Source organism: Salvelinus fontinalis, chromosome 19 (assembly GCF_029448725.1).
Source record: "Salvelinus fontinalis isolate EN_2023a chromosome 19, ASM2944872v1, whole genome shotgun sequence".
Classification (NCBI taxonomy): Eukaryota; Metazoa; Chordata; class Actinopteri; order Salmoniformes; family Salmonidae; genus Salvelinus; species Salvelinus fontinalis.
The window spans coordinates 26,449,526-26,462,225 of NC_074683.1; the positions used below are offsets into that span (position 1 = coordinate 26,449,526).

Consider the following 12,700-nt stretch of genomic DNA (forward strand, 5'->3'; position numbering starts at 1 on the left):
GTACTGCAGCGCTGTATACTGTAGCCCCTTAATCCACATGGAATGGATTAGGGAGACGCAATAGAATTATCGAACTTTAGGTGTGTGTGCTGATCACATAGAGAGGATGTGAGGATATGCTTGTTGGGGATCTGTTTCGTATCTTCTAATGGTTTGGGTTTGGAGGGTTGATTACTGATCCAGGGCTGATCCTAGAACAGTGATAAAGGACATGTTCTCCTTGGAGCTACTGTCTGTCTCCGCCTCTGCATACACTATACTATCTAGAACGTGAAAGGTGTTTTTGGCTGTGGCCATAGGAGAATCCTTTGAAGAACCCATTTTGGTTCCAGGTAGAACCTTTTTTGGTTCCTTGTAGAACCCTTTCCACGGAGGGTTCTACATGGAACCAAAAAAGGTTCTACCTGAAATCAAAACGTGTTTTAACTGGAAATAAAACGGTGTTCTTATGGGGACAGCCGAAGAACCCTTTTGGAACATAGTGCCCACACCCCACAATCCCTCACATGCTGACTGACGGATCAACTCAGGTTATGGTTACAGAACTTGGATGCGGTGAGAGTAGGATTTCTGATATATTTCTGTGGCTCTTCTCTCAATTGACAATGGGAAGGCCAAGTCCACTTAATGTAGAATGTACTGTATAGCTACAGTACACAACTTTGCTTGCAAAAGACTGTTATGGTGTATCACGCATGCATTTTCTTACTGATAAAGGTACGTCTGAATGGAAATAGCCTGATGGGAGTGTCGGCATGGTGCGTGTGTGACAGAGAGAGACAAACTATGGCCATTGTGTGCATTTTGATAACATCGATCCACAGCAGATTTTACAGACAGAGGTGAGGGTTCTTTTATAGCCTGACGAAGACCTTTGGGTTTACGCTGTCACAATTGCACTCAATAAAACTACAGGAATATTCAACAGTGTACTGGACCAGTATCTATCTTTCTTTCAGAATGATTTTATATCTTTAATATATAGAAAAGCCTCTGCATGCTTAAACTCTATGATCCAAAACATCCCATACAGTCCAAACCCAAACAAACCACATGACCGGGGGAGAAATGTCACTCACTCATACGCTACAACATCTGTGACCAGTGCATCTATCTCTGTCTACAATAGATTCTATACATTATACAGTACAGTTTACAGAGCTGAAAGTGTCCCACCGATTTGTAGCTGTGTAACCCAAGTCTGTGTTGCCAACCCGTAGTCTTGATGTCTACTTCTTTTATACAAAGTAGAGACCATCGAGGCTCTTACAGACACATTCGAGGAGGAGGAGGAAGAGGTGTTGATGTTGGAGGAGGAGGAGATGGAAGGGGCAGCAGCAGAAATCGCGGCAGCTCTTGAGGAGCTGTGGAGTGGGGATGAGCCTGAGCTGGACAGCCCCCCAGCCGAGCCCTTAAAGCAGGCAGAGGCCATAGGCGAGGCCCATACTGTGCCACTCGTGGAGGCAGAGGCAGCTAGTGCCGCCCCAGAAGGCTCTAACGGGAGGGTGGAGGAGAAGGAGGAGGAGGTGGCAGAGGCTGAGGGGGAGGAGGAGAGTCCTGAGGAAGGTGTGTCTGTCTGTCCTCTCTCTCCTCTCCCAGGCTGCATGTTATTGTATTGTATGTAGACAATAATATAATTTAGGCTTTAAGGGAATATTACCCCCGCTACGCTCTGCTAAAGGCTGCAAGGCAACACAGGTGAAAGCTAGGAGCCATGTTTTAAAACTTTCTTCCTGATTCCTCCTTTTTTCTTTCTCTTTGCTTTTGTTTTCAGTTTTTAGCTGCAATTTTTGAGGCCGGGCTTTTCGTGTCTGTGTATTAATGAAATGTCGCCGATCCTCCCAACCAAGCTTTCCCTTCTCTGATGCTACTTACCGATGTATTGATGTCTCATTGGTGTTAACCCATTGCTCAGTGGCTTTCTGCCAGTGATGTTTGCCATTAAAATGCCTAATTTATATAGCATGTAAATCACTCGTTCTCTATTGGATTCAGCTGTGTTTCGTAATAATATCAATATCAAGTGTTTTTATTGCCATTTCACTGGTTTTCATCTTTTAGATATTGTGTCAATAGTGTTATTCTGTCATTTTTCCTATTGTTGAAATATATTTATGTCTTAGTTGATCTTAAAAACCTTATACTAATGACTTGAAATAAAATTAGAACTTATACAACTTATTCTAGCAAAATTTGATGATAGATGATTGTACATTGTCCTCAAAGGTAATAGTTGAATATGTAATCAAAAATCAGGGTGTAAAGCAGACATTTAGCTAAATAAAAATCATTAGGATTTCTCCATAAAGCCTGGAAATAATGACAGAAAGGCTATTATTTGACCCTTTATTAGATATGTAAAGTCGTCAATTCCATTTCTCATTGCTTGGTTCTTCTCATCCATCAACGCCATGGCTGCCTGCACATTCCGGTTCCGTCATTCCGGTTCCATAACGTTCCGTCACGTTCCATGCCATTGTTCCGTTCATCAGTGAGTGGGTTCCGCCTCATGGGTTCCGCCTCATGCTCCTGTCCTGCCTCAGTGATGCGCGATGATCTTTGTATTGTGCTACAGTAAGTGAAAACAGGCTTTGAGTCTGGAGCAGAGCTTTGCCTGTGTCTGTGATAGTATGGCTGGCCCTGGTTAAAATGGCTGACCTAAAACAAAGTATCCTACCTTTAATAGCTGAATGTTGAAGCAAAACCAAACAAACTACTAAAGATTTAACTTACAGCCTTGAAGATGGACACGGACAAACCAGACAGCGAGAGGAGTGGATCCCTCAGCCCAGACTTCACTGAACAAGAGAGTCCAGCTTTCCTCAGCGGGGTCCACGTAGCAGCACCCCTGATCCCCAAAACGGACATGGCTTCCCCTTCCCCTTCTCTGTCCCCTTTACCTTCAAACAGCCAGAGCCAAGCCAAAGAGCTTAGCAAAATGTCTATACTGGATGAACCTAAAACAGTCTCAGAGAAGCAGCCGTCAGTGGATGTTCTTGAGTCCAGTAACCTCACAACGGATTCAGGGTCTGGGTTCACTACAGCTGGAGACCGAGGTCAAGGACAAGGTGTCCCATCTGACTCTAACAAAGACAAATCGGGCATGTCAGCTTATTTCGAGACTTCGGCCCTGAAGCCAGACGAGGGATCCAAGGGGGTTCAAGCAGAAGGTTATTATGAACTGAGCACTGCAGGAGAAGAGAAGAAGGTCTTAGGGAGCAGTTCCCCAACAGTTACGTCACCCCTTGAGATCAACTATAGCATGCTAGCACAAACACAGTCAGTGGAGGAGAAATCAGACACCAAGAAGAGTTCGATGGGAGATCAAAAGGAGACCTTACCGGCACTGGACAGGAGTAACGAATGTAGGCTGTCTCCTGGGAAACTGGCCCTGGATCAAAGAAGCTACTCTCTCAACATTACAATTGGATCGATGGATCCCAGTGGTCATGGACGACCTAGAAACTTTTCCCCACTGGCCACGGATATCATGTGTTTTACCAGCGGCAGTCTGGAGGAGTCTGCCAACTATCTCCCAGTCACCACTCCGTCTGTGGAGAAGGAGCCACCACCCTTCCCTCCCCTGATCCTGGAGACAGCAGCCTCAGTCACGTCAGACTCCTCGTCTCCTCCCCACAACACAGCAACAGAGACCCCCGGTGAAAAGACTAGCCCCCAGGGGTCAGAGTCCCCAGAATCTCCCTTCCCACCCAAATACTACTACAAAAATGGGACAGTCATGGCTCCTGATCTACCTGAAATGCTGGACCTTGCGGGCAGCAGGTCTAGACTGGCTTCTGAGAACACTGACCCTGAGATCATGAGGAGGAAGTCTGTACCTGCGGACGCCCAAGGCCTTGGCAGCGACTCCCTGGCTAACCTGGTTCTGGGGGACCAGAGTCAGAACCAGAGTCTCGCCAAGAGTGAGAGCCAGCTGGAGGAGTTGGGTTACTGTGTGTTCAGTGAGTACTCAGGGCCCATGCCTTCCCCTGCTGACCTCCATAGTCCCATTGACTCCCCGCCTCAGCGCTTTACCCCTATGGCTCTGGAGGAAAAGATGGCGGAGGAGAAACTGAAAATCGACGCCAGAGACAAACTAGCCGAAGACGAGAAAACCAGTCAGTTAGCTGAGAGCGCCGGTTCCAAAGAAAAAGAAGAAACCAAACAAATGGGACAGAACGACTCAGCTTCAGAGGAAAAAGACAACAAAAAGATCAGCCATGAAAATGTTTCCATGGAAAACCAAAAAGACAAACCAGCTTCAGCTCTGAAGTCAGCCGAGTCCTTTGTAACTCCTACAGTGACGGTTACCCTGGAAGAGGAGGAGAAGCTAGGAGACAACGGACCCGAGACAGATCCTGAGATGGCTGCCTATGAGAGGCAGATTCGCCGGCTGGAGATGGAGGACAGGCCCCTGAGCATGGAGGAGGAGCGGGAGCTGCAGGAGCTCAGGGAGAAGGTGAAGGACAAGTTCCTGGTGCACCAGGAGGCATACGAGGAGGTGGATGCTGAAGACGTCTACCAACTGACTGGAGTTGCCAAGGACAGGATCGGCAGGCCCGTTAGGCCCTCCCCAGCCTCCTCCGTGGAGAGTACCACAGAAGAAGACAATGTTTCAGTTACGGAGACAGAGAAACCTAAACAGACGGGAGGTCAGACAACGCCAACCAAGGTTGACGTCATGGGGACGTCTCCCTCTGTGTCAGGTGGTGGTGTGAGCACCACAGAAGAAGACAAGGTTTCAGTTACGGAAATAGAGAAACCTAAACAGACGGGAGGTCAGACAATGCCAACGAAGGTTGACGTCATGGGGACGTCTCCCTCTGTGTTAGGTGGTGGTGTGAGCACCACAGAAGAAGAAAAGGTTCCAGTTACAGAGACAGAGAAACCTAAACAGACAGGAGGTCAGACAATGCCAACCAAGGTTGACATCATGGTGACTTCTCCATCTGTGTCAGGTGATGGTGTGAGCACCACAGAAGAAGAAAAGGTTCCAGTTACGGAAATAGAGAAACCTAAACAGACGGGAGGTCAGACAATGCCAACCAAGGTTGACATCATGGTGACTTCTCCATCTGTGTCAGGTGATGGTGTGAGCACCACAGAAGAAGAAAATGTTCCAGTTACAGAGACAGAGAAACCTAAACAGACAGGAGGTCAGACAATGCCAACGAGGGTTGACATCATGGTGACGTCTCCATCTGTGTCAGGTGATGGTGTGAGCACCACAGAAGAAGAAAAGGTTTCAGTTACGGAAATAGAGAAACCTAAACAGACAGGAGGTCAGACAACGCCAACAAAGATTGACGTCATGACGACGTCTCCATCTGTGTCAGGTGGTGGTGTGAGCACCACAGAAGAAGAGAATGAGAACGTTAGCGAAGAGGAGCTGAAGAAGGAGCAGGTTGTAGAGGTCAAAGAGAAGACCATGGAAGAAAAGAAAAAGGGGGAGGAGGGGGAGGGGGAGGAGGGGGAGGAGGATACAGAGCAGGCAGTGGAACCAGAGGAAATCATGATAAAGATAAAACCATCAATGCCTGTAGAGAAAGAAGAGAATGTTGAGAAGGATAGAATGACAAACAAGGTGGAAGAGGAGGAGGAAGATAGTGAAGTTCTGGGAGGGGCAGGAGCAGCGGTGATTGATGTTCCAGAACCCAGAGCTGCCATAGAGTCAGTGGTGACTGTAGAAGATGACTTCATCACTGTAGTCCAGACCATCGACGAGGGTGAGGAGCCAGGACACAGCGTGCGTTTTTCCGCTCCGCCCGAGCCTGAGACACCAGAGGAGGAGGAGGAGGAGTCCCAAGAGGTGGAGATCATGGAAGCAGCTAGTCTGGAGGAGGTGGGGGATGTCTCAGAGGAGGCCCTTGAGAAGGAGGTGCATGCCTCCCCAGAGAAGGTGCAGTTGGAGACCGAGGGACAGACAGAGAGCTACGACAGAGATGAGACCACCATGGACGACTCCATCCTAGACAGCTCTTGGGTCGACACTCAAGGTGAGATTTCTCTCTGTTATAATCCAATAATACATGTTTTAATGACAGATAAATTACATCCTTTAATGACCACAAATAATAATATAATAAGTGGTTTGAAAATGCAATAGTATAGTCAATATGTGACCGTCTCGATTCGGTCCAATGTAGCAACATTTGTAATGGTGTTTTTTACATTGGATAAAAGTAGAGACAGAGCTACAAAATGGTATATCATACACTACAGTTGAGGGACAATGGGAAAGTAATTCTGCTTTGAAAGTTGATAAACTTGTTGCCTCACTTTTGACAAAATGGCCCGTTAATGTTTTGGTACACCTACTGGAGAGCACTTCTTTGTCTACACCCATTTAGCATCGTTCACACCCTCTTAAGCCTTAGCCCCACCCATGTCCTTTAAGGATGCACAGTGTAGGAAACAACCAAAGATTTCAAGACTAAAAGTGGTGAATGTAGTAGCAAAAAGTAGTCTTAAAAATACACTTTATCTAGTCCTTGGCCTATATCCTAATTTGATATCCTAGTCATGTTGTTCTTCACATTACCATCTGTAGTAAACACACACTATATAAAAATAAAAAAAGATTTTAGGACTCCCGAGTGGCGCAGCAGTCCAAGGCACTGCATCGCAGTGCTAGAGGTGTCTCTACAGACCTGGGTTAGATCCCAGGCTGTATCACAACCGACAATGATTGGCCCAGTGTCGTCTGGGTTACGGGAGGGTCATCACACCCAAGTAATGCCTCTTCTTTGAAGTAGGGACATGGGACAAACGCCTGGTTTCTTGAAATATATGGATCTGATACCTGTTCATGTTTATTGCAATATTTTCACAGTGGAGACTTCATATTTCATCATGATAACAAAATTACACATCAACACTGTTTTATCCAGGTTATGAGTGTTATGCCCATATTTTGTGTTGTGTCCATAGTACAACTGCATGATGATGACCTTACCATGTCTGTTTTGTACCTAGATCTCTCCACTGTAGATGTGGATGATGACATGAGCATGGCTGCCGAGCAGATCGAACCCCTGAGAGCCGACCGAGTCCCAGCCCCACCAGTCAAGAAGTACAAGACTCTCCAGCAGCAGAAGCAGGAAAAGCAGCCAGTGAAGCCCAAGGCTAAAAGCGGGCGTGTGAAGGGGCGCGAGGGGTGCGTCTCCACCCCTGAACGTAAAGCCATCCGCAAGGAGACGGTCTATATCCCCAGGGAAGACATCAAGAAGAAAAAAGGTTCAGAACTACAGTATCTCTCCAAATCATTTTGTTACTCTATTTATTTTATTTTTGTAAATTATTTGTAGTTATACATTATTAATTAACAGATTATTAAATTCTCTTTTATTTGAAGTGGTGTAGATCTCCATTCAGTTTGTTACTCTAGAGGGCCAGATTCCCAGATACTTCAGTGGAGAATCTCCATTGAAATAGCTTTTTAGTCCAGGACAAGGCTGGATATGTGTCTGGGAAACCAATAATTAAAAACATTTCTATATAGGACTTTGTAGTTATATATTATTAATTGACAGATTTTGTTATTCTCTTTCATTCTAATTGTCAAATATTATCATCTTTAAAAGCCTTTAAGATCTCAGATGAATGTTAACTGGCCTTCAGAGAGCCTCTCTCTGTGGGTGTCTGTCCTACCAAACCTTTGTGCCACACTATGTCCTTTCCTTCCTTTTCTCTCTTTGACTATCTCTCACTCTTCCTTCTGATGCTACTTGTACATTCTTCCTTTTTTTCCCTTGAACTATGTCTTTACCTCTTCCTTCTCCTAGCCGTGATCAAGAAGACTGAGCTGACTAAGAAAGGAGAGACGCGCTCCTCTCCATCACGGAAGAGTGTGTTAAAGCCTACTGCGGTCCGACACCCACGTCCCGCCCAGCCCCAACCCCACCCCTGTGCTAGGAGGAAACCTACAGGTGACCAACCACTCCTGGGTTTCGTCCCAAATGGCACCCTATTCTCTATAGGGCATGGTCAAAAGTAGCTCACTAAATAGGAAATAGGGTGCCATTTGGAATGCACACCCGCTGGCTGGGCCAGTGAGGCATCTGCAATGTGGCTGCAAATATGAACATTCTCATCTCATCAATCAATCAAATGTATTTATAAAGCCCTTTTTACATCAGCAGTTTCACAAAGTACTCAACATTAACCTCATCCTTACAGTTGTTTGAAGCTTCTATTTTTGTTAAATTTTGCTAACTTATTTTGTTCATCTATACATTTTTATTCTGTCTCATTTGTTAGTTAATTTGTCATTTTCAGTGTTTGCATTTTATTAAAATAAACTCATTTGTTATACATTTTTCATTTGACTTCATTTTTCAAATGTACTTGTTGGGAACAGTCAGTCTCTCAACTTTTTGGATTTCTTTTATTATTTGCTATTTACTTTGAATTGCATCTTTCTTCTCCTCAGCTCCCATGTTCATTCTAGGTTTCTCATTTCTGGGAGATGGTTTGTTTGGTAATTTAATGTTACTGCTTCAGAGTTACAGTTGAAGTTGGAAGTTTACATACACTTAGGTTGGAGTCATTAAAACTCGTTTTTCAACCAATCCTCAAATTTCTTGTTAACAAATTATAGTTTTGGCAAGTCGGTTAGGACATCTACTTTGTGCATGACACAAGTCATTTTTCCAATAATTGTTTACAGACATATTATTTCACTTATAATTCACTGTATCACAATTCCAGTGGGTCAGAAGTTTACATACACTAAGTTGACTGTGCCTTTAAACAGCTTCGGAAAAATGATGTCATTGCTTTAGAAGCTTCTGATAAACTAATAGACATCATTTGAGTCAATTGATAGTTGTACCTGTGGATTTATTTCAAGGCCTACCTTCAAACTCAGTGTCTCTGCTTGACATCACGGGAAAATAAAAAGAAATCAGCCAAGACTTCAGAAAACAAATGTAGACCTCCACAAGTCTGGTTCATCCTTGGGAGCAATTTCCAAACGCCTGAAGGTACCACGTTCATCTGTACAAACAACAGTACACAAGTATAAACACCATGGGCCCACTCAGCCGTCATACCACCCAGGAAGGAGACGCGTTCTGTCTCCTAGAGATGAACGTACCTTTGTGTGAAAAGTGCAAATCAATCCCAGAACAACAGCAAAGGACCTTGTGAAGATGCTGGAGGAAACAGGTACAAAAGTATCTATATCCACAGTAAAACGAGTCCTATATCGACATAACCTGAAAGGCCGCTCAGCAAGGAAAAAGCCACTGCTCCAAAACTGCCATGAAAAAGCCAGACTACGGTTTGCAACTGCACATGGGGACAAAAATCTTTCTTTTTGGAGAAATGTCCTCTGGTCTGATGAATCAAAAATAGAACTGTTTGGCCATAATGACCATCGTTATGTTTGGAGGAAAAAGGGGGCCGCTTGTAAGCCGAAGATCACCATCCCAACCATGAAGCACGGGGGTGGTAGCATCATGTTGTGGGGGTACTTTGCTGCAGGAGGGACTGGTACACTTCACAAAATAGATGGTATCATGAGGCAGGAAAATTATGTGGATATATTAAAGCAACATCTCAAGACATCAATCAGGAAGGTAAAGCTTGGTCGCAAATTAGTCTTCCAAATGGACAATGACCCCAAGCATACTTCCAAAGTTATGGCTTAAGGACAACAAAGTCAAGGTATTGGAGTGGCCGTCATAAAGCCCTGACCTCAATCCTATAGAAAATTTGTGGGCAGAACTGAAAAAGCATGTGCGAGCAAGGAGGCCTACAAACCTGACTCAGTTACACCAGCTCTGTCAGGAGGAATGGGCCATAATTCACCCAACTTATTGTGGGAAGCTTGTGGAAGGCTAACCGAAACGTTTGATCCAAGTTAAACAATTTCAAGGCAATGCTACCAAATACTAATTGAGTGTATGTACACTTCTGACCCACTGGGAATGTGATGAAAGAAATAAAATCTGAAATAAATCATTCTCTCTACTATTATTCTGACATTTCACATTCTTAAAATAAAGTGGGGATCCTAACTGACCTAAGACAGGGAATTTTTACTAGGAATAAATGTCAGGAATTGTGAAAAACTGAGTTTAAATGTATTTGACTAAGGTGTATGTAAACTTCCGACTTCAACTGTATGTGTACTACAGTATTTTGTCTCTTTCTCTCTGTATTTAACAGATTCTCCATCTCTTACCCTCTCGCCTAACTTTATCTGTCTCCTTTTAACCTTTGTAATGATTGCAACTTCCTTGCTGTGAAAGAACTACAGTGAAAGAAGTGTGTTCTCCCAGCATTTCCCCAGAGCAGGACAGTATTAGTCCCAAATGGCACCATATTCCCTATTTAGTGCACTACTTTTGACCAGAGCCACTAGCGAACAGGGTGGCATTTAGGATGTAAGCACAGCCTCTTAAACTTACACCGAAAAGCTGTAGTGGTTGCCAAGCAACTGGTAGTTTGGCAGCTCTCAGATATTGGTGTACTTCATCTGACAGAGATTTTCCACAATAGAGAAATACACTGAGTGTACAAAACATTAGGAACACTTAAGTTGCTCCCCGTTTGCCCTCAGAACAGCCTTCCTTTGTCGTGGCATGGACTCTACCAGGTGCCGGAAATGCACAGGGATGCTGGCCCATTTTGACTCCAGTGCTTCCCACAGTTGTGACAAGTTGTCTGGATGTCCTTTGGGTGGTGGACCATTCTTGATACACACAGGAAACTGTTGTTTTTGAAAAGCCCAGCCACGTTGCAGTTCTTGACACACTCAAACCGGTGCACCTGGCACTTACTACCATAAGGGTGGCTACTTTGAAGAATCTAAAATATATTTTGATTTGTTTAACACTTTTTTTGCTTACTACATATGTGTTATTTCATAGTGTTGATGTCTCCACTATTATTCTACAATGTAGAAAATAGTAAAAATAAAGAAAAACCCTTGAATGAGTAGGTGTGCCCAAACTTTTAACTGGTACTGTAACTCTGTCGCTCTCTACTATTCTAGAATCTTTCTAAATTGCTGCATTGCCCTAATTAAATCGTTCAGGGGGTGAGATAGAGGGTGGGATGGGAGGTGCACTTATGTAGTCCAAAATCCTGTATTCTGTATGATTTTCTTCCAAGGCATTTGGAGAAAGACCTTTTCTCTAGCAGCTTGAATAAGGTCTCAGCCAATTCCCTCATTGTATACAGTAATACAGTGTAATTATACAGTACTGTACCCAATTTAGGGCTAAATTACCTCTCACAAAGTTTTCTTTAGTTGTTGACAGAAGAGCGGTAACTGTTTGTCCAATAGTTTGTCCGTTAGATTGTGTTTGTACAGGCTGTAGAGTGGGTGGCGTGCTTCAGCCACAGCTGTTGTGTGTGTGTGGGAGAGTTTTGTTGTGTTGCTGTCAATCTGTTGTAATGTTTAAAGGAGTAGTTTTCTTTTTTTACAACCAAATATCTATTTGTATGTTATAGAAATGTCCAGACCTCTTTTTTGTAATTTCACATGATTTTGAGAAACGTACCCTAAACAGGAAATCACTTCCTCATCCTTGATGTGTAGTATGGGGGCCCCAAAAACACATGAACAAAGGCTCCAAAAACACCCAAACATGTCATTTTAGAAACGGCAAAGCTCTCAGTATAGTGATACAGGTCTTTGACGTTTTACACCAGAAATTGTGTCATTTCGAACTTTATCCACCATTTTTTATTTTTAAGCGGGTAGATCAGCTTTAATATTGTAGATAGATTCTGGCTTCTACCAATGTAATGGTCTGCATCATTTCCAATCCCCCATATATTTTTTGCCATATATATTATTTGAATATATTATTTTCCCTTTAACATAATTGGACAACAATAGGCTTCTACTTCCAGCTTAAGCATACTACTGTATATTCATTTTATGGACACAGTATATTTTACCTTAGTTATCTTGTTTAAAAATATATATTTTATTATTTTTAGTGCCACCTTTCAGCTCCCCTCAACCCCTCCCATCTATTTCTGAACAACATCCAGTCCCATCCTTCAGCTCCCCTCAACCCCTCCCATCTATTTCTGAACAACATCCAGTTTCTATAAGCCATATATTTTTCAACTGTGTTGTGATGTTTCACAAAAGTCGTGAACCTTTCTATTCTCATAGTTTCTACAGATTGTAAATTAAAGATGAAATGTTTTGCTTACTGTATTATTATATTATTGATAGATTGACTATGACGTTTCAAATCACCCAGCAGTGCTAATTGCAGATTTAGCTCCAGCTAATTGTTGTAATTCTTCAGCCATTCTTGAACCTGCTACCAAAAACAAGCTACATATGGGCAGTACCATAACAAGTGTTCTAATGATTCTGTCTCTTAGGATGGTTGTGTACCCCATATATACAGTGGCAAGAAAAAGTATGTGAACCCTTTGAAATTACCTGGATTTCTGCATAAATTGGTCATACAAGTCACAACAATAGGCAAACACATTGTCCTTAAACTATTAACACACAAATTATTTTTCTTGTCTTTATTTAATACATCATTTAAACATTCACAGTGTAAGTTGGAAAAAGTATGTGAACTCCTAGGCTAATGACTTCTCCAAAAGCTAATTGGAGTCATGGGTCAGCTAACTTGGAGTTGAATCAATGAGGAGATTGGAGATGTTGGTTAGAGCTGCCCTGCAATATAAAAAACATTCACCAAATATGAGTTTG

General features: G+C 43.3%; 1 protein-coding gene across 23 annotated transcripts in view; it reads left to right on the forward strand.

Moving 5' to 3' along the window:
• LOC129816562 (microtubule-associated protein 2-like) overlaps positions 1-12,700 on the forward strand; it is a 192,540-nt gene that overhangs the window by 152,221 nt on the left and 27,619 nt on the right. For 18 of the 23 annotated variants that reach the window (XM_055871159.1, XM_055871161.1, XM_055871162.1 and 15 more), the window contains 4 exons: positions 1,252-1,566; positions 2,736-5,996; positions 6,976-7,236; positions 7,785-7,928. In XM_055871159.1, the coding sequence (XP_055727134.1) occupies positions 1,252-1,566; positions 2,736-5,996; positions 6,976-7,236; positions 7,785-7,928 (3,981 nt within the window). Of the gene's footprint in view, positions 1-1,248; positions 1,567-2,735; positions 5,997-6,975; positions 7,237-7,784; positions 7,929-12,700 lie in introns of all 23 variants that reach the window. The other 5 variants (XM_055871171.1, XM_055871173.1, XM_055871172.1 and 2 more) reach the window with 2 other exon arrangements.